The sequence below is a fragment of the Cetorhinus maximus genome, chromosome 7, assembly GCF_964194155.1.
Source record: "Cetorhinus maximus chromosome 7, sCetMax3.hap1.1, whole genome shotgun sequence".
NCBI lineage: Eukaryota > Metazoa > Chordata > Chondrichthyes > Lamniformes > Cetorhinidae > Cetorhinus > Cetorhinus maximus.
The window spans coordinates 13,351,746-13,374,810 of NC_135885.1; the positions used below are offsets into that span (position 1 = coordinate 13,351,746).

Sequence of the window (23,065 nt, forward strand, 5' to 3'; positions counted from 1 at the left end):
CTTATTACTTCTGAATTCAATGCACGCATCTTGAAATAAATACAAATTGCAAAACAGTTGCGATAGCGCGATCAAGTTTCCCTCGTGGTTTTGATCTGCCTGGCACACATCATCTGCTGCATCATGACCAGGAATCTCTCCCACTCTTACCGCTTGCCAAAGGCATGTGTTGGAAGGTTTTACAAATGGGTACCCAACCTGTTTGGCCACATTACGGACACACCTTCCATGGCCATCAAGTGAGTCTTGAACACAGAGCTTCTGGCTCAGAGGCAGGAATGCTACCCACTGCAGCACAGCCCTCCCAATTCCAATTTGCAAGTGCTATTATTCAGCTGCGTGCTGTTAAGCTTCTTTTGCTTGGTCAATAAATGCAGTGACCAGCGTAGAGCTGAGGCCAGACCGATTTTGCTCCTCCCTGCTTGTTTAGTAGCTTGCCTATAATTTGTCTGGGATCATACATGCGGAGATGGGCAGGGTGCCAGAGACAACATGGAAGGATTCCTTCTCCTGCCTCCCCATATGCTGCCTGTTAAAGAATTAAACTGTCCTCGCAGGGGATCGCTAAAGAAAATACTTGTTACCCGCAAGTGGCTGCCAGCTATGGAACTCAAAAGAACTAATTAAGATGTAAAACGTCAAGATTTAAGAATAGTCCAATGCCATAACTCATCCGCACACTGAACAAATGCTGATGACTGTTAAACTTTGAGTCCTGATAACGTAAAGACGCTAATCTAATGATCAGTATGTTATTTTAGTCTTTTTTTTTAATACTTATTTATTTAAGTTGGAATGATTGATTGTAAAACTTACCTTTGATTGAAAGAGGCTTGGCAGTAGCTACTGACTTCTGTGAAATATACATTAGATTGTCCATATAGATTGTCCAGCAACAGTGACTACATTTGAAAAGTACTTTATCGACTGCAAAACACTTTGGGACGTCCTTAGGTTGTGAAAGGTGCTACATAAATGCAAGTTCTTTCTTGTCAGTCAAACACTGTTTTGATTATTTTGCGACTTGAGTGGAGGTTGGGAGTTGGAATGCACTTTTTCACAGGCAAGCTTATTAAGAACAAGGAGGTGGGATTTCTTTTGTGTTGAATCTCCTAGTTTTTTAAATAATTATTCAATAGGCAGAGAGAGCTTCCACACTTCTTGTAAAGCATTTGGGATTGGATGGACTCTGTAGGAGATCAATTTGTAAGAAATAGGGACCTTTAAGAAATTGTATTTTTTAGAATCGTATAACTCTAATATAATTAGCTGGCACCACATTAATTCTCTCTCCCTCTCTGAAAAAACAAACAATTCTAACTAGTCAGGGATCAAGACAAGGTAGGCATAAAGGTCACAAAGATTGCGCTCCCCGCATTGAGGTCACAGGACTCTACAAACATTCCAGAATTGATAGCAGAAAGCCTCCAGGCTCCGTGCGGACTTCTATAGCTAGCAAACGACCTCCAGCATGAGGTAAATAAATGTGACTTCAAGCCAAAGCGATGGGCGGGAGGAGGTGACCACCCCTGACATCTTGTATACCTGTCCTGTATTCATTAGTCAGAAGGGTTTGAACTGGTAATTGACATTGGGTAAGCGATCAGCCCCTAGAAACAAAGTATATTAACCAGTGCTCAGAGACAGAGGGCAGTCCCCGTCAGGTGCCTGTCCTCGTCAGGCAGCCGCCATGTTCAGATGGAAGATGAAACAGGAAAGATCAAGGAAAATGGGGAAAGGGTTCCCTAACACTTCATCTAGCGAGCAGAATGCTGCCATCACAAGCTACTGAGATCAACTCACTTTATGCCAACCATCTATTCGTCCTCTGGGATTCGTGAACCATTCTCTGTTGTCACGGGTCATATACTTTTCTTAACTACTTAGCTAATAAGAACATAAGAAATAGGAGCAGGAGTAGGCCATTGGGTTCCTCAAGGCTGCCCCGCCAATCAATAAGATCATGGCTGATCTGCCCCAGGCCTCAACTCCTCTTTCGTGCCAGCTCCTCATAGCCCTCAACTCCCCGATATTTCAAAAAATCTATCTACCTCCTCTTTAAATACTCTCGGTGATCTAGTCTCCACAACTCTCTTGGGTAGAAAATTCCAGACATTCACTACTCTCTGGGAGAAGAAATTCCTTCACATTTCAGTTTGAAATGAGTGTCCCCTTATTCTGTAACTATGTCCCCTAGTTCGAGATTCCTCCACTAGTGGAAACGTCTCCTCAACATCTACCCTGTCAAGCCCCCTCAGAATATTGTACATTTCAATAAGATCACCCATCATTCTTCTAAACTCCAATGAATAAAGGCCTAAGATGCTTAGCTATTCTTGATAAGTCAACCCCTTCATCCCAGGAATCACCTGAAAAATCACTGATTTTTTGACTGCCTATCTTGACTGTGGCTCCTGAACCCAAAATCTTACAAACCTAGTTCTGATCAATGGTGGTTTATAATTACTGGGAGTGAGATGATTTCAGACAGTTTGTCTTCAGTCTCTGAGGTCAAATGCAAGACAGTTCCAGGTGGATTTTCCACTTGTGGCAGCCAATTTGGGCACAGCAAAATCCCACAAGAAGGATGATCCATGATAATGACATTGGTCAAGGGATAAATATTAGCATCTATCCGGAAATGTGGAAAATTGCCCAGGTGTGCCTTGTCCACAAAAGCAGGACAAATCCAGTACAGCCAATTACCGCCCCACCAGTCTACCCTCGATCATCAGCAGAGTGACGGAAGGTGTCGTTGACAACGCTATAAAGTGGCACTCACACAGCAATAACCTGCTCACTAATGCTCAGTTTGGGTCTTCACTTCTTTACAGCCTCGGTCCCAAAGATGGACAAAAGAACTGAAATTAAGAGGTGAGGTGAGAGTGACTGCCTTTGACATCAAGGCCACATTTGACTGAATGTGACATCAAGGAACCCTAGCAAAACTGGAGTCAATGGAAAGCAGGGAGATAACTCTCCACTGGTTGGAGCCGTACTTAGCACAAAAAGTGGTGGAAACTAGCTTAGATGGCTTTTGACTTCAGTGGCCTGCAGAATTTGGGGAGGGGTGTGTGCATCAATGTTGAAGAGCCTAAGGTTGAAACCCTGGTTACCATCTCCCAATGTCAAAGGAGTGTGTGTTTTTAGAAGCGAGTCTCTTTGAAGTCATCTCAAATGATGATGGAGCCCCTCATTCTCCTGGTTTATTTCCCCCACAGTGGGGAACATTGGGAACATCAGCTGCTGAAGCCACCAGCCCCAAGGGACCAACGTCAACCTCCAAGGAGGAGAAATCTTCAAAGGGGGCAGTGTCACTGTTGGTCTAGAGTTACAAATAGGCCAGGTAAGGATGAAGGATGGCAGATTTCCTTCCTTAAAGGATATTAGTGAAACCAGATGTTTTTTTTTATGACAATCAGCAATGGTTTCGTGGTCATTATTAGACTTTTGAGTTTTTCATTGAGTTCAAGTTCCACCATCTACCGCAGTGGGATTTGAACCTGGGTCTCCAGAGCATTATCCTGGGTCTGCAGATTACTGGGCCTGTGAAAATACCACTATGCCACTGCCTCCCCTTAGGGAGGCTGTTGCTGAGAAAGGATTCATGCTGTCTAAGCTTTTCACCTTGCACTCATCAGGACAGTTTGCATGGGTTTACGCAATATACAGCGAGCAGCGAACAATGATCGGATCGGGGTAGCCATTATCTCACAGGATGGCTTTGATGCAGCTTATTTCAGCATCAAATCTTTATGGTGAGCAAATGGCTCGGGCCCTATTTATAAGCCAATCTTATAGTGTGTGGAACTGTAGGATTCCAATAATGCGTATATTGACCAGTGAAGGTAGGCTTGCGGTAGACAGTATTAGAGAACTTACTGGCAGATTTCTCAACTAGCACGTCAAGGAAAGATAGCTCATTTAACTGCTCCATTTCAAAGGTGAATTTGAACACAGAATAGAGCCCATTAAGGTGTGTAAGGAAGTTTTTACATGTAGTTGCGGATTCAAATATAACAAATGTATAATCTGCATACTGGAAAAATGCACGGGGTAGGAGGTTTAAGGTCATTCCATTGAAGATGCCTTTCTCACAGAAACCGACAAATATGCTTAAGAGAGCTGGGCCTAGAGGGGATCCCATGGCAGCACCATCTCTTTGAGGATACATGACGTCATTAAAACCAAACTCAACTGCATGAGTTGCTGAGTTCATAAGTTCAACAGACTTTGGCGGTGCATCTTGATTGTCATGATATAGTAACGTGGTGCAAACGTCTGTGCTTCCTTGAGCAGTACGTTGGTGAATAGATTGACAATGACAAATGAGCACATGGACATGGCATCGCTATCAATACGCAAGTCCAGTATGGTCTCCGCAAAAGTGGAGTCCTTCATCGTGTTTGTAGAAAACTTGCCCAGAGCTGGTTGTAGCAACTCACCCAACCACTTGACCAATTCATGTTAAGCACAATCAATCATAGTTAAGATAGAGCGTAAAGGGACATTACTTTTGTGTGCCTTAGGCAGCCCAAACATACACGGACACAGTGAGCCACGAGGACAAATTCTATCATATATACCACCGGGCAGCTTGTTATTCCTACGCAAGTCCAACAAGCATCTTGCGTAACTGGTTTTGGAGCAGAACTGTCCAGTTATGGTGAGCGGCTGGTCCAATGGATACGAATTTGAACCTGTCATTAGGCGTGGTGTACATTTTGTTAACACATTCACACTTGTTGAGAATGACTATTCCAGTCCTTTATTGGGTTTACAGATGTGCATGTTTGTGGATGACCATGAGGACTCACAATGCTATCAGATGTTCACGTTGCATGTGAAAAAATCAGCCAAGTCGTTGAGAATCCCGTAATGTACATGTGCTGGGGCAGCTGGGAATGTTTCAAGGATTCAGCATCTTCAGTGGACACTGGCAGGATAGCTGGGAGTAGGGGAACTCGAACTCAGCAAATACCTCTTCCCATTTGATATGGGATGAAGGCACACCAAAATTGAAACCATACACAAGAACCAACTCCTCGCTTCAGAGTGTGCATGGTCAGAGAGATTTACTAAGTGTGGCGATGTCATTAATTGCAATGCCAAACCGTTGCTGCTTAAGTGAGTTTACAATGCAGTATGTTTCGAGAGGGTATTGTTTATTGTGTGGCCATCTATTGAGGCAATATAATAGCACAAGCAGATCAAATCGAAAAATGAAAGACATTTGCGCACCTCAGATGAAGTGTAGGACACACAGTAGTAGTAGGGTTATTAATTTACCAATCTGTTCCATCTCATCTTGCATAAACACTCGCTTGATCGTGGGGCTGTGTCTCACTTTAGCATTATCAATACACTTGGAGATGAAATCTGGTACAACCTTGAGTCGGATACACTGCCATAAAGACATCCTACAGATTATACAAAATGAGTAATGTGGTATACGAATATTCTGGCCACTGCATTAAACACAACCGAACACGGCTTCAGCTGCGAATGGCTCCGAAATCGTTCCCCCCACCCCAGCAACCAGCCCGCTGCTGTTTAACACATCACAGCAGGTTATGCCTGGTTTAAATGGTGGCTGAATACAGAGGAGGATCTGTGATGCCGACACAGCTAAAACTGAAACAGAAGCCTCTTGCAGAATGAATAATAATGTGAAGGTCCAATGCTGAAGCACAAAAAACTTGATGGGTAGTACTTTTTGTCCATCCCCTTCCCTGAGAAAATGTCCTGATGCAGGCTGAAACCCATGACAAATCAAAGTTAAACCACTATGAAACTCTACCCATCTTCAACAACAAAGTCTCCTGCTCTGCTGAATGCAGCCAGAGATCCCCTTTTGAGCCTTTGCAACACATCCAGATAGCTGGCGTGACACCTTCCAAACGTTTTTCCACGTCCGTCCCCTGAAAAACGGCATGGGCAATGTAACATTCAGGTCTACTGCCTTGTTAACAAGCTTAAATCTTGTTCATTCAACTTCTTTTTAAAATGGTGGGCAGGCTGCCGATTTCAGCGCTCGCCCAGCTTCTGTACGACCAGAGCGCAGCGTGACAACATCAGGTTAGTGATCCGAGGCCATCACGACGGATTTTATACACGTGAAGTGTGTGGGGTAGGGGGAGGGGCAGCAATCCTAATTTATAAACTCAACTTCACCCCAACAGTTAGTTAATTCTGTTCAAAAAAAAATTCTTTCAAGTTATCAACAGTCACAGATTGCAACTCTTTCGAGTACAATCACAGTTCTTGGTTTTCCGGGAGTGGGACATGAACCCACAACCCTCTGATTCAAAGGCGAGGGTGCTATGAACTGAGCCACAGCTGAAGGAGCACTGGAGGGTTCAGTGTATTAACAGATGCACCATAGCAAGTACCCATTGACTTGGGCTATTGTACTTTCAATGGTCATTAGACCCAAGTTTAACAGGAGTACCAGGTAATTCTGTTTTTGTTTTGGATTTCCAGCATCCGCAGTAGCTTTTAGCTTTTTGTTTTTATTAAAAATAACTGCCTGTTGCAAACTACATCGATTGATGAATAAATCCTAAATAATGAAATTGGTCAATTACCAAAGGACATCCCCTGTCAACCAAGATTGAAATCTCCAAACTGCGAAAAATCACAGAAATATGCAAAAGGCAGGGTCTGCCCAATAGCCTCATCTTTATGATTTCATGAAAATGCACAATTCTGGATTCCACAGTGCTTTGATGTTGAAGACTTTCCGGGTGTATGGAGCAATAATTGAGAGGAACTCCGTTTATTTGAAACTTCCAAAGCTCCAGGAACCAATTTGAAAACACAGACTTACTTCACGGGAAACATTTCAAATGAACAGGGCCCGGGTCAAAGTTGGATTTGCATACTAAGGGCAGATTGTTTAAATAGCAGCTAGAAATTCAATGCCAAGATGTGACAGGCTTAAAAACAGGCATTTTCCACTGCAGTAACTTGGCATTAGGCACTGTACAGAGCCAGGGCTTTTACAAGAGCTGGTACATGAATGAGCAACTCTTTTGGAAATGTCAGTAAAGTCCCTTCCCCAGCATGGAACCAAAACGGAGATTAAATTGCATTCGTTCTAAAAGGAAGCACATTGAGAGAAAACCTCTTCAACTAGTTAAGTAATTTTTTTTTAATATTAGATGCATGTCAAGCGGTGGTTTTTCTCGCTCTCTTTAACTGTAACTTAAGTCTTGCAATCAAGTGGGAGATCACTTGTGATTGATTCATTTCATGAACACAGCACTGGAACTGGGGACAGCTTCAAATAGAATCGATGTTTCCAATTTAAATTTTGTTTAGTGGCCATAATTCCAGGAAACTGCTATTAAAGCATCTCTTGATTTCTTTTCTCTGTGCAGCCTCCCACTCCGCTAATTTGTAAAATATCTCCGGCAAAGTGACGATCCACATCCCAGCCGAGGATGCCAGAAGGTGATTGGTGCATCGGAGTTGTGTACAACAAAGAGCCAACATCACAATACGAGCAGTCAGTGCATTATTCAAAAAAAAAAAATGTGCAAGTTTTGCTCTGGTTTGAGATCAACAGCATCCACCAGTGCAGTAGTGTGTTGCAATAAACAACACTGCTGAAGAAGAAAAAAAAGAAACAGAACTCTGCAATATTGGCCACTGTACCAACTTGTGCCATGTCATCTAGATTGGCAATTCTCAAACAGGCCCCCCTGGGTGCAAACAGACTTTCTACGATGTAATGTCAAAGCATTTACCAAGCACTTAAGCAAATGAGTCGTGATCAGAGGCAGACCTGCTGTAAGCAGGGAGAGCCATCAAATGTGCAGGGCAGAGAGAGTTAGCCACCTACTGAGGAAGGGAACCCACAAGCACAGACAGATTCTACTGTGAGATGCAGGCACACCCATTTCACCAATACCTATAAGTAAATACCTCTTTTCTTAAAGGCCATTATTAAAACTGTCTTTACATTCAGTACTTTCATATTATGAGTATTACTATAATTTAAAATAAGGGTGTCGTGTGACTGCTAACCCATTTGAAATTCAACCGACGTAGTTTGAAATTCACTGACCTCAATAAATGCTGCAACTTAGAACAAACAAAAAAATAAATGATTTCCATCCCCAAAATATTATAAAGTCATTGAATTTGCACATCCAAAGTAAAAGGAGCAATAGAAAATACACAAAATTTTCCAAATTGCCATACCACATTCAACACTCAGGCATGACTGAAATGGAGCTTACACCAAACATTTTAGGAATTTAACCATAAAACTACAGACTATTTATTACTTCAGAAACTCTTGTGGTCTCAGTGGAGAAACATACCGAGCTAGATTTCGCAGTCAGCTGCAAAGCCTGGGTGCTCACTGCTGGTCTCCAAGAAAGGTTTACTGAGAGATCTGTGATCTCTGTGGCAAGAACTGCATTTCTCTCACTATGCCGGGGAGGTGGGGGGGTTGCAGTGATGTCATCAGGTTGTCCAAGCAGCCTATCACACCAAAGAATTCTCACAGAGAGCCAACCAGGAAATGAAGAGCACCAAAATCAAAACATTTCTTAAGAGCAAAAATAAAAATTGGGACATAAACATGGGGTGAAGATAGAAGTTGAAGTATAGTGATTTTTTTTTTTTAAATGTTTAAAAAAAATCTAGTGGTTAATCATAATGGAGACATTACAATAATATAAAATTATTTCTCAGTCAGTTCAGTTGTTCAGCAATAGTAACTACTCAGATTGCTGTTAAAATCCCAGTTATATCTGATTGAACAAGGCGTAACTTTTTAGTGGGGTTTCTAAGGTAATGAGATAGTGGAAAAAAGGGAATTTTTTTTTGCCACATCCACTGATTGCTAATTCTTGTTGGAGTGTCCACTGTGCAACCTGTCTTCGCCTTCTTAGGCAGTCTCTTGGGATTGAGGATGACTTGCTTCCACTCCAGTTCTATGGGTTCTGAGACAGCCGACAAGTGCAATGCGTGACCTGCAGACTCTGCCACATGTGGGGTAGGTGGCGCTTGAAGAATTATGTAGCGGGGTTGTTTGGAGGTTTGTGCGCTCCCTCTGACACCTCGACTTCACCTCTGCACATTCCCGACAAAGTCTCTTGACGTGTTCAGTACCTTCCCAAATGAGCCTTCTCCATTTTGGTCAGTCACAAGCTGTGAGTTGGCGGGTGTGTTTGACCTCTTGAGGGATGCTCGGAGGACTTCCATAACAGGTTTCTGCTTTTCCCCTGTGCAGCAGTGACTGACAGACCGCAACTTCAGGATCTCTGCGTTAATCTGTGCTCGCGTTAAAACCTGAAGTGACAGTCAGTTTCAGAGGGATAGTGATAGCGAACGCTGACAGTTTGCTGCCAAAACCCCTCAAAATCTAGTTCAATGCTTCAAGCTATAAAAAGGTAAAGCAGTGATGTCATTGCCTGTACATTTAAATGCAACCAACTTAACTAATCAGCAAACACTTTTTAATAGCACTAATGAATGTAAAAAAAAATACACACATGTTCATCCAAAACAAAAATCTATATACAAGGCAATATTAAATGGACAGTCAATATTTTTCTTTGCCTCAGGATTGAACTGCCATCCATATTATTATATATAAGCAAAAAAGTATTTTGGCCCAACAGCGCATGATCACCATCTGACGCACTACTTCAGAAACCGGTCCAACTTTTTCTGAATGTTTGCAAAAGCGTCCCTTCCCATGTAGTCCACATTTCCTTCTTCCCATCTACGCCTTTCCTCTGCGGGTAAGGGCTGCTTTGGTGCCATCTCTAAGGACAAGTCAGCAAAAGAGGCTGCTAGGTCCTCCTAAAGTGGGGGTTGGGGGGAACAAAATGCAAGAGGAGTCATGATTTTACCAAACTAATAAACAAGTATAAAAATACACAAAGAAAACTTCAGAGAGAGAGAGAGAGAGAGAGAGAGAGATAGAGAAGGGGAGGGAGGGGGCCTCAGGGAGAGAGAGGGAGGGAGAGAAAGAGGCAGAATGTCAGAGAGAGAGAAAGGGGAGGGAGGGAGAGGAAGGCATATCATCACAGAGAGAAGGGAGGGAGGGAGTGTCAGAGAGGGAGGGGGGAGAGAGAGGCAGAACGTCAGAGAGAGAGCAAGAATATCAGAGGGAGAGAAAAGGAGCAGAAAAGAGGGGGACAGGAGTAAAAAAAAGAGGGAGAACTAGTGTCAAGAAACGATCATATTTTTCCTAGTATTATTGTGGGATATTTTAAAGCAGGCTGTGTGTGTGTGTGGGGGGGTGGGGTGGGGGGAAAGAGAGCTAATTTATTTAAACTAGAGACAATTAGACTGCAAGGTTTAAATTATCGAAGAAAACAGGTGCTTGAAATAGAGATGAGGTCTCAGCAGATGCAAATGGAATTTATATTTTTAGATGAGTGGAGAAGTGTTTGATTTTCAAAAAGGCCATGGAAGATTTTTTTACAACTGGCAAGATAAATAAGGCAAGGTTATTACATTGATTTTTCCCCAAAAGTGCTGGCCATAATGATAACATGAAAGATTGTTATATTCTGGAAAAAAATAACTTTTAAAGACAAGTTGAAACAATGGGATTTACAGATTAAAAAGGGATAAAATAGATTTAAAGAAGGATGGAAGGCTGTGTGAGGTGTGGCCATGTGAGATCTTGAAAGATGACACTGTGAAACCGACTTGGAGGGAAAAAGCCTCCAGTCACCCTGCAGAAGTTTGCTGTTCCAGCAACCAAAGTTGTGTTAAAAGCCTCTCTCTTTGGAAGTCCATTGTCCAGTGGGTGCTTGTAGTAAAATTGTTGGCTGACTTTACATATTTGGAATCTATTTGGACTGTTGCCTTAAAGAGGGTATGTAATTGGGAGTCTGGTTAAGTGGGAATTTTGGGAACTGTTATAATTGTGTAACTATAATCTTGTGTGTGTTTAAGTTTGTTATTTTAATAAATGTTTAAATTTAATCTTCAAGGTCTCTAAAGGTGGTAGTAGTGTCAATACTTCTGACTTCAGTGTAAAGCCTTCTCATAATAAATATGAAAAGTAAAATCACTGACAGTGTGGCCAGATTTCTCTTGTGGATTTGGTCAGCCTGGCAAATGCCACCTGCTGTATCATAACACTGGAGAGAGAGAGAGGCAGGCAGAGTGAAAACAGCAGAGAACGGCAAAGATAGAGTGAACAAGAGAAAATGGGACAGCAAAATACACAAATATATAACCATATTTAGATAGGAGAGTGAGAGAGACAGGATAAGAATTTAGTTAATTGCAGTCATATGCAATTATCCAAATTACTGGTTTATTGAAAATCATATTTCTCAATTAGTTCACTAAAATTGATCTTTTAGTAAGAATTACTTAACATGCATTTTACCTTCACAATCAGCATTTGAAAGAGAATGCTTAACATTTCAGATACAGCACTTCAACATTTATACTGCAAAACGTTAACTGTTCCTTTCTGGATGCAGCTCGACATGCTGGTGCACTTCCTGGTTTTAGTGCAGATGCTCAGCATTGAAAGCTTTGTAAAATGTATTTTTCTGCTTACGTATGTTACAATAATGCAGGGCTTCTAACCCAAGACACATTTGCACTGCAGTTTTGAGTCGATGCATTGCATCACAGTTGAAAAAAAAATGCAGTATTACCTTTCCACTTCCCACCGGGATATCCATAAGGACATCATAAATTAAGGACTTGCATTTATATAATCCCTTGAGTATCTTCATGATGCCCCAGACCACTTCATAAATAACGAATGACCTTTTGAAGTGTAATCTGCCACATTATGCAAATTGGCAGCTTGTGTTTGCTCTCAAACAGCATTATGACCAGTTAAGCTATTGGTGGCATAGCTTAAATGTTGGGACAGGATGCCAGGAAAACCCCATTGCTCTTCATTGAGTTGCATCTTGGGATCTTTTGTGACCAAACAAGGAGACAGGACTTCATCTGAATGACAGCCCCTCCGAAAATGCATCACGACCTCAATTTCACACTGAAGTGTCAGCTTAGATCATACTTAAGACCTGGAGTGCTCAGTCCCGAAGGAGAGACATCTTGTTGCACCTTTCTTATTTATTCGTTCACGGGATGTGGGCTTCGCTCGCTGGGCCAGCATTTATTGCCCATCCCTAACTGACTGTGAGAAGGTGGAGGTGAGCAGCCTTCCTGAATCGCTGCAGTCCATGTGGGGTAGGTACACCCACAGTGCTGTTAGGAAAGGGGTTCCAGGATTTTGACCCAGCAACAGTGAAGGAACGGCAAGTCAGGATGGTGAGTGACTTGGAAGGGAACTTCCAGGTGGTGGTGTTCCCATCTATCTGCTGTCCTTCTAGGTAGCAGTGGTCGTGGGTTTGGAAGGTGCTGTCTAAGAAGCCTCGGTGAATTCCTGCAGTGTATCTTGTAGATGGTACACACTGCTGCTTCTACTGTGCATCGGTGTTGGACAGAGTAAATGTTTGTGGATGTGGTGCCAATCAAGTGGACTGCTTTGTCCTGGACGGTGTTCAGCTTCTTCAGGTATTGTAGTAGCTGCACTCATCCAGGCAAGTGGGGGGTATTTCATCACATTCCTGACTTGTGCCTTGAAGATGGTGGACAGGCTTTGAGGAGTCAGGTGGTGAGTTACTCAACGCACGATTCCTACCCTCTGACCTGCTCTTGTAGCCACAGTATTTATATGGCTAGTCCAGTTCACTTTCTGGTCAATGGTAACCCCCAGGATGTTGATAGTGGGAGGCTCAGCAATGATAATGCCATTGAACATCAAAGGGCGATGGTTGGATTCTCTTTTGTTGGTGGTGGTCATTGTGTGACACTTGTGTGGCACGAATGTTACTTGTCACTTGTCAGCCCAAGCCTGGATATTGTACACGTCTTGCTGCATTTGGACATGGATTGCTTCAGTATCTGAGGAGTCGCGAATGGTGAACATTCAGCGAACATCCCCACTTCTGACCTTATGATGGAAGGAAGATCATTGATGAAGCAGCTGAAGATGGCTGGGCTTAGGACACTACCCGAGGAACTCATGCAGTGATGTCCTGGAGCTGAGATGATTGACGTCCAACAACCTCAAACACCTTTTGTGCTAGGTATGACTCCTAGCAATGGAGAGAGAGTTACTCTCCACAGAAATCCCAGCCTGTGACCTGTTCTCGTGGCCACAGTATTTATACAGCTGATGCAGTTCAGTTTCTGGTCAATGGTAGCCCCAGGATTTTGATGGTGGGGGAACTCAGTAATGGTAATGCCATTGAATGTCAAGGGGAGATACCCAGATTCTCTCTTGTTGGAGATGGTCATTGCCTGACAATTGTGTGGCACGAATTTTACTTGCCACTTGTCAGCCCAAGCCTGGATATTATCCAGGTCTTGTTACATTTGGACATGGACTGCTTCAGTATCTGAGGAGTTACGAATGGTGAACATTATGCAATCATCAGCGAACATCCCCACTTCTGACTTTATGATGGAGGGAAGGTCCTTGATGAAACAGCTGAAGATGGTTGGGCCTAGGGCACTACCCTGAGGAACTCCAGCAGCGATGTCCTGGGACTGAGATGATTGACCTCCAACAACCACAAACACCTTTTGTGCTCGGTATGACTCCAAGCAATGGAGAGTTTTCACCCTGATTCCCAATGACTCCAGTTTTGCTAGAGCTCCTTGATGCCACACTTGGTCAAATGCTGCCTTGATGTCAAAGGCAGTCACTTTCACCTCATCTCTGGAGTTTAGCTCTTTTGTCCATCTTCGGACCAAGGCTTTAGTGAGGTCAGGTGCTAAGTGGCCCTGGCAGAACCCAAGTTAAGAGTCAGTGAGCAGGTTATTGCTGACTAAGTGCCACTTGATAGCACTGTCAACAACACTTTCCATCACTTTACTGATGATCGAGATAAGACTGATGGGGTGGTAAGTGGTTGGGTTAGATTTGTCCTGCTTTTGGTGGACAGGTCATACCTGAGCAATTTTTCACATTGTGGGCCAGTGTTGAAGCTGTACTGGAACAGCTTGGCTAGGGAAGCAACTAGTTCCAGGGCACAAGTGTTCAGAATTAATGCTGTAATGTTATCACAGCCCTTGCAGTATCCTGTGCCTTCAGCAGTCTATTGATATCATGAATTGGCTGAAGACTGGCATCTGTGATGCTGTGGACCTCTGGAGGAGGCCGAGAGGCATCATCCACTCGGCACTTGTGCCTGAAGATTGTAGCAAATGCTTCAGCCTTATCTTTTGCACTGATGTGCTGGGCTCCTCCATCATTGAGGATGGGGATATTTGTGGAGCCTCCTCCTCCAATGGGTTGTTTAATTGTCCACCACCATTCACAACTGAATGGACTGCAGGACTTAGATCTGATCCGTTGGTTGTGGAATTGCTTAGCTCTGTCTATCACTTGCTGGATACACTGTTTGGCACACAAGTAACCCTGTGTTGTAGCTTCGCCAGGTTGACATCTCATTTTTAGGTATGCCTGGTGTTGCTCCTGGCATGCCCTCCTGCATTCTTCATTGAACCAGGGTTGATCCCCTGGCTTGGTGGTAGTGACATAGTGGGGGATATGCTGGGCCATGAGGTTACAGATTGTGGTTAAGTACAATTCTGCTGCTGCTGATGGCCCACAGTGCCTCATGGATGCCCAGTCTTGAGTTGCTAGGTCTGTTTGAAATCTATCCCATTTAGCACGGTGGTAGTGCCACACAACACTATGGAGGGTATTCTCAATGTGAAGATGGGACTTCATCTCTACAAGGACTGTGCGGTGGTCACTCCTACCGATACTGTCACAGATGCATCTGCAGCAGGCAGATTGGTGAGGATGGGGTCAAATATGTTTTTCCCTCTTGTTGGTTCCCTCTCCACCAGTCACAGACCGAGTCTAGCCGTTATGTCCTTTAGGGCTCAGCCAGCTCAGTCTGTGGTGTGCTACCGGCCAGTCTTGGTGATGGACATTGAAGTCCCCCACCCAGAGTACATTCTGCACCCTTGCCACCCTCAGTGCTTCCTCCAAGTGCTGTTCAACATGGAGGAGTATTGATTCATCAGCTGAGAGGCTGCGGTATGTGGCAATCAGCAGGAGCCATGTTTGACTTGGTGCCATGAGACTTCATGGGGTCAGGAGTCAATGTTGAGGACTCCAGGGCAACTCCCTCCTGACTGTATACCACTGTGTTGCCACCTCTGTTGGGTCTGTCCTGCCAGTGGGTCAGGACACACCCAGGGATGGTGATGGTGGTGTTTGGAACATTACCTGTAAGGTATGATTCCGTGAGGAAGATAATTCCTTGAGGATGACTATGTCAGGCTATTGCTCGACTAATCTAAAATTTTGTCACAAGCCCCCAGATGTTAGTAAGGAGGACTCTGCGGGGTCAACAGGACTCAGTTTGTTGTTGTCGTTTCTGGTGCCAAGGTCAATGCCGTGAGATCTGTGGGGTTTCATTCCTTTTTATTAAATTTTTAGCGGTTTCATACAACTGAGTGGCTTGCTAGGCCATTTCAGAGGATATTTAGGGGTCAAACACATTACTGCGGAACTGGGGTCACATGTAGTCCAGTCCAGGTGAGGACGGCAAGGTTTTCTACTCTAAAGGACATTGAACCAGATGGGTTTCATGGTTGTCAATAAATAATCTGGAATTAAAAGTCTAATGAATTCAAATTCCACCATCTGCCAAGGTGGAATTCAACCCCAGGTCCCCAGAGCATTACCCTGGGTCTCTGGATAACCAGTCCAGTGACAATACCACTACGCCTCCTCCTGTACACAGTGCTCCAGATGTAGTCTCACTAATGCCTTGTATAACTGAAGCATAACCTCCCTACTTTTGTATTGGGGTATGGGGTCAGGAGGCAATAAATGATAAAATTATTTTTCCTTTCCTGATTACTTGCTGCTCAAGTCCTTGAGCTCATGACTTTCTGACACAAAGGTGAGAGCGCCTCCACAGAAGAGTTGAAATATGTTTGTATTGTGATCATTGTAGCTTCCATGACAATAAGCATTCGCGTGACTACAAAGCAGGCCAACCAACAATTTTCCACTTCTGCTTAAGATCATCCATCGCCCAGAAATAAGAAGTTAAGAAAATAGATTATCCTTATACATGGTGTATAAATGACCCCCCGGCCCCATTAGCAGCACAACGTTGTGATTTCATTGTGCTCTGTAATGGAAGGGAAATGATGCCCTTGTCACCTAACCCTACAAAGGAGAGCCTTTGCCTCAATGGTGGCACTCCCACCTCCGGGTCAGACGGTAAAGCGTTTGAACCTTACACCAAACAGTCTCAGCAAGCGGAGACCAGAGCTCAAGCTCTGAATTCTGGGCTGGTATCCTGCGCAACACTCGTGTCTGGTGGACGTGGGTGTCAATACACATCCTCCACTTCTTCATAATGACCACAGGAGCCTACGCACTCTTGTCCTGTTTGGGACGAGTCACCCTATCTGCTGGTATAAATGTTGGTTATGGCTATGGAAGAATCCCTTGCATCATGGAGTCATTACAGCACAGAATGCGGCCATTCAGCCCATCAATGCCAAACTGAAGCAGCCTGCCAACCCTTCCACTACTTTATACTTTCCTTTCTTAGAAAATAGCGAAATGCAAAAGCAATGCAAGAATAAAAATTGCCTCAATTCCTCATTGCAAAACATACACTTACTTGTTTAACCGGCTCGGGTGTCACAGGAGGAGACAACATTTCCATATCCTAAATGAAAGATTGGGCAAACAAACATATTAATATCCCAGTTTTCAAAAATAACTAATGATATACAGTGACTGAGTGACTTAAATTTCATTTTTAATGCAACAGGCTCCATCATTTCAAACTGGAGTTATGGCAATCACATTCTATTCATTTCTACCTTTAAATTGAACACAAATGGGTCTTGCCTATGGTCAGTGAATGTTTCAAGTACCTCTTGTCCACTGGCAATCTGCCCTTCGCACATGCAGTGTCCAAAAACTACTCCAGGAGAGAAGGCCTACTGAGCAAAAGCACAGTGACACATAGGGACAGGAGCAGATCATTCAGCCCCTCAAGCCAGTTCTACCATTTAATAGGATCATGGCTGTTCTGTTCCCTTACTCATCCTAATCCATTTCAGAAACACAACACAGCAAACAGTCAACAATTTTCTCGGGCTGGGGGAAGATGGGAGGAAACTTAGGAAGACAAAAAAAAAAACCTAAACCGTGATTTTTTTTTGTTGTAAACCCTTAAGTCATTCATCTTCACTGATTAAGCCAAATGTATCCCATCAAAGGAATGAAATGGCAAGGAAATTCAAGAAAATAAAAGGGCTGATTCTTGAGATGCTATGCACTGGTCAACACGCTTTGAATGACATATCTTAAACAAGAGACAGCAACTACCACACCGGGTTCTGCAGCGATTGTAGCTCCACAGTATGGGACTTTGATCGTCGGATCATCAGGAGCAGTTATTCCAGAGTTATTCCTCCTTCCCACAAGCCAAACTCGTACTGTGTCAGAGACAGAAGTGCAGTGGGAAGATTGCAGACGCAGGATAGAGCAAGTCATCGTGGCGTGAAATACTCAATTGGCAGTGTGATGAGGCATGAGTCACACAAAAAGAGTTTGCAAAGCAATCTTTTAATAAGAGCGAGACTGTGCCTTTTTAAGATTTTTTTAATTAAACGCTTAGTATGATGTTGCTACCTAGCATGCCCAAGCATTAGATTGCAAGTTACTTTATTCTGAAGAAGTGGCTGGATAGTTGAGAGGATTAATTTATGAGGCTAGTTGCAGTTTTATATTCACATGTACCATCTCCATAGACGACATACTGGGTTCAGCGGGTAATATCACATTCTGCTGTCTTACATTATCTGTAGGTTTATATGCAAAATAGTGCTGCTGAAAATAAGGAAAATGATCTGTAAATGTCAATTCATCACACTAGGCTTAACCTCAACTATGTAATTTAATTGCTGCAGCATACGAAATGACATATTTTCCTCTTAAAAAGAAATGAATAAACGTCAGTTAAGATCAGAGATTCATGCAATGATGCTGCAAAATATTCTGCGCAATCCAAATTCAATGATGGGAACTGGAAAAAGACCTGACCTGGGGATAGTTTATCAACTAACCACTTGGGTGCCAAACTGGCCTTCTGTATCAACTGAAGATCATAAAAGCTGCCAGTTCCGTCCTGGGCAGGCATTTAAAAATTTATCAAAAGGGTAATAATAAATGCTACTTTCAAACTTCTCCATGATAAATGGGTCCCAAACTGGATGGTGAAGTATGAAACTAGATGCATTCTTGGTAGTTCATTGATTGACAGAATGCAGCATTGCTACTTCCTACCTACTAACCCAGTCTCCCAGCAGTATCTCTTTATAAGTGCTCTAAGTACTTATGAAACAATGCCCTTCACTGATGTAACTTAACAATATAATTAACATACCATTAACACTCCACAACAATTTGCAACTTAACCAGATTAAATCATAAATTAGCAGCGAGAAAAAAAACAATTCTGGAATAATCTTTTCCCATAATTGACCTATGGAGCTCTTTATAAACAGTGAGAGCTTGATTAAAACAAAAGCAAGCTGGAGAAAATTTAAAATGTAAAAATATAGAAAATTGTGGAATTCACACAGCTTTGGAGAAAATAATATTGCCGTTTGACTAAAAGTGTCCTGACAAAAGCTCTTGATCCAACACACTAATGATCTTTTTGCTGTGTAGATGCTGACTGAAGGTTTTTGGCGACTTTCTGTATGGTGAACTGGTCACTGGGTCACAACCTCTTGGACGTCCACGCCTCCAGTACAAGAACATCTGCAAAGCGAGATATGAGGATGACAGATATTGACACTGACAACTGGGAGACAGTTGCTGATGTTGTGGCCTCTGGAGGCTGACTGTCTGGAAGGGCGTTGGAAGAGTGGGCAAAAACAGAAAGCTCAGCTGTCCAAGAAGAGGGCCCACAGAAAACAGAGGCCAGCGAATCTTGCACCTTCGCAACCCACCAACTTCATCTGCAGCAGATACTGCCGTGACAGAGTGGGGTTCCTGAGCCACAACGGGTGATGCTTAACACAGTTGACCACTACAGAGCAAACCATTGTCTCACAGGATGGGAAGGCTTCCATTTTTGTTATTGCTGACCAAGCTGCAGTGTATTACCAGAATTTTCAGTATTTTCTTACTTAAGAAGTTCTACGCCAACAACATTAAACTTATTAATCTACCAACTGAAACCGAGAAGCCACATGAATATACATGAGTTTGACCAAAGGAGGAGGGGCGGAATCACGTTGGTGTAGTACATGAGTGTTTGTCTGAGGCTGGGTGGACTAAAGAAAGCTTCAAGCAACATTTTGATAAAAGTGGATAATGAGTTTTTTTATAAATCATTCATGGGATGCAGGTTTTGCTGGCTGGGCCAGCATTTATTTCCCATCCCTAGTTGCCCTTAAGAGGGTGGTGAGCTCCCTTCTTGAACCACTGCAGTCTGTGTGGTGTGGGTACACCCACAGCACTGTTAGGAAGGGAGTTCCAGGATTTTGACCCAACGACTGTGAACAAACGGCGATATATTTCCAAGTCAGGATAGTTAGTGACTTGGCGGGGGACTTCCAGGTGGTGGTGTTCCCATCTATCTGCTGTCCTTGTTCTTCTACAAGGTAGTGGTCGTAGGTTTGGAAGGTGCTGCCTAAGGAGCCTTGGTGAATTCCTGCAGTGCATCATGCAGATGGTACACACTGCTGCCACTGTGCGGTGGAGAGTGTGAATGTTTATGAATGTGGTGCCAATCAAGTGGGCCTGTTTTGTCCTGGACGGTGTCCAGTTTATTCAATTTTGTGGGAGCTTTACTCATCCAGGCAAGTGGAAAGTATTCTATCACACTCCTGACTTGAGCATTGTAGATGGTGGACAGGCTTTGGGGAGTTGGGAAGTGAGTTATTCACCACAGGATTCCTAGTCTCTGACCTGCTCTTGTAGCCGGAGTATTTATATGGCTAGTCCAGTTCAGTTTCTGGTCAATCGTAACCCCCAGGATGTCGATAGAGAGGGATTCTGTGATGGTAATGCCATTGAACATCAAGGGGCGATGGGTAAATTCTCTCTTGTTGGAGATGATCATTGCCTGGCACTTTTGTGGCGTGAACGTTACTTGCCACTTGACACCATCAATTGGCACAAATCCTTACTGTTGTACAGTCGATAGAGGATATTTGTGTGATAACTTATTTTCAAAATTTCAAAGTTTCAAGGTTTTAAAAAAAATATGGATTAGTACACAGCACGGCACATTGGCACACATACAGGTAAACTCCACAATTCAGTACTGCCAGCCATGTGGCTTGCCAATCCTATAGGATGGTCCTGGAGTCTTCAAGACTTGGAAGGTTAGCCTGCAGAATACTTCTGCAAGCAACCCGGGAGAACAATCTTTGCCGCGATTGACCAATTTAAAAAAAATGCTTTCACCCTTTAGATTAATTATAAAAATATTGGAGGTGAGGGGGAAAACCGGCTGCTTCACAAATAGTGAACTGTGGATTCATCCAACTGGGTAACGAAGCGGCTGTTCCCCCTCTCATTGGCTGTGGGGAAGGCAGTGTGTCCAGAGAATGGACCAATGGCGGCAGTGTGGGGTGGATCGTTCAAGGCAGGCGACCAGGTGATGGTACCTCCAAGGAGGACACCCAGTCAGAGTTAGCAAAACCATATCAGCCACACCCACAGGTACAGTGGATAAGAATCAAACCTTGGGGCAAGGCTCCTCGCTAGCAGTACTGTATCAGGAGTTAACCCAAAGTGCCATCACTCAGTCACTTCAGAATTTTTACAAGTTTCTCACTGGCAAACTTATACTTACTTGTTTAGTCGACACAGATGGGCCAGGGCTTACAGTTTCTTTTATCTAAATGGAAAATTGTGCAAACAAAAATGAAAGTTCTATTAACATCCTTGCTTTCAATTAAATTTATGACTTGCAGTTAATGAATTAGACAAATTCTATTCTTACTGATCTTAACTGATGCTGTGGTTCATAGCCTTCCGCCACTCTTCATGTTCCCTCTAAAACGGAACACCAATGGTCCTCGCCTGGGGTACGTTCCACTTACTGCCAGTCTGACTCTGCATGCAGAGTGCCCAAAACCTAATCCAGAACCAAAGGGTGTGCGGATAAGGGCAGTGGCATGTAGAGCACCAAGCTGCATAGCCCATGCCTCTTTGGCCTGACTGCTACACTCAGCAAGACCAGCTGTTAGAATTGAGCAGAGCGTCCCTGTGCTGGAGAGGGGCAAAAATATTTACAGTAGGTGCCAGGGTTGCTGTTGCTGATCAAAATCCAGCAAGCCCAGGTGTGAGTGTTTCACAAGGTTAAATTCACTGTGCTACTTCCCAAGACTGAAGAGTCTGTCTACACTCACCATCGAGCCCGACACACAAGAATGCCTCCTTCACGAGATATATCAAAAGGCTGTTACCACCTTCCAAACAAGCCCTAAATTGTCAATATTTAACTACAAGCTGGGGTGGGGTGGGGTGGGGGGGGCAAAGGAGAAGACTGACCTAATTAGCTATTGAAGAAACCAACCTCAAGTCATTCAACTTCAAATCATGCCAAATTTAACCCTTTTATTAAAAGCAACCTTTGAGATTTGGGTGTCACTGTCCCTCCCAGTATTCATTGCCCAGTCCTAATTAACCTCAGAACGTAATGGTCGGCCTGCTTTCCTACAACGGAGTTGGTGTGGGACTGGAGTGACATATAGGCCAGGCCAGGCCAGGCTAGGAAGCAGGTTTTGCTCCCTTAAAAGTCATTAGGTGATCCAGCTGGGACTTTTGTACAACTATCCGCAGTTTCATATCACTTTGACTGTTACCAATTCTCGTCTATTAAATTCACAAATAGCCACGGTATGATTTAAATTCACATTCTCTGGATCATTAATCCAGGCCTCCGGATCACACATCCGGCAATATAACCTCTTTACTACCTTGAAAGGGCAGAAACAATGAGGATATCAAACAGGAAGGGTGGGGTGGGGGGGGGGGGCGGTGAGGAGGGAAACACAGGTTCCGAAGCACTCTGCAATCAAACACCGAACGCACAGTAATTGTAGCTTAACATTGTATCTATCGCCCAACCCCAGTTTTCCCGAGTGGCTTGCTAGGCCACTTCAGGAGAGTGTTACAAGTCAACCACCTAGATCGGGCAATCTTTTTTAAAAAAAAAATAAAACACCTGAAAACCTGAGCCTTTGGGGAAAAAAAAATTCCTGCTAAATCTATTGGGAGCTGCATGAAGAAAATTCAGCATTTCCAAACCAAATATATGCCAAATTGTCACGTACCTCTGGTAGAATGTGTAATTTGCAGACATAAATAAACCACACGTACTGAATTTTATATCAATAGAAAAAACATAAGTTAAATTAATTCCGCATTATCACCAACTTTTTTTTTTGCATTTTCCCTTCATATTTCCTGTATGAGCATGTTCAAGGTGCTTGGATCAGCTTTTCACCCCCATAATAAAAGACAGTTCATGTTTTCTTGATTTAATGCAAGCTAACTGGAAAATAAATTAGATTTTAAAGAGCCCCATACAGCTCCAGTGCCACGGGTTGCCGACCCCTGGCCTAGGTAAAAAACTGGAGTCATATAAAGCCTAGACCAAGTAAGGAAGCAACTTTCATTCCCTAAAAGATATGTGAACTAGTCAGCTTTTTAACACAATTAAACTACTTTATGGTCAACTTACTGATACTAGTGAGAATGGATGTTATTTTTTTAATATTTGGTGGGGGGGGGTGGATATTGTGTTATTTTGTTAAGAAATCTGTGTCTGTGTGCGATATAATTAAGCTGGACAGAGATTGATAGGAGTCAGATTGTCTGGGGTGTTTGAAACATGAAAAGGATAGAGGTGTTAAGCTTGAAATACAAGTAAATAGGTTGGATCTAATATTTGCATTTTTAGATAAGTGGAGAGCTTGTTTGAATATCAAAGGGAGTCAGAAGTGGCAAGAAGCATATTTGCATCTTGCAGGAGTT

At 43.3% G+C, this 23,065-nt stretch overlaps 1 protein-coding gene across 7 annotated transcripts in view; it reads right to left on the minus strand.

Annotated features, from left to right (window-relative positions):
* Positions 1-9,456: 9,456 nt before the first annotated feature.
* Positions 9,457-23,065, minus strand: part of gyg2 (glycogenin 2) — a 126,253-nt gene continuing 112,644 nt past the window's right edge. For 2 of the 7 annotated variants that reach the window (XM_078545075.1, XM_078545069.1), the window contains 3 exons: positions 20,877-20,921; positions 16,674-16,721; positions 9,457-9,822 (listed from right to left, as the gene is read on the minus strand). In XM_078545075.1, coding sequence (XP_078401201.1) covers positions 9,661-9,822; positions 16,674-16,721; positions 20,877-20,921 — 255 coding nt within the window. In that variant the 3' untranslated portion in view covers positions 9,457-9,660. Of the gene's footprint in view, positions 9,823-16,673; positions 16,722-17,803; positions 17,894-20,876; positions 20,922-23,065 lie in introns of all 7 variants that reach the window. The other 5 variants (XM_078545071.1, XM_078545070.1, XM_078545073.1 and 2 more) reach the window with 5 other exon arrangements.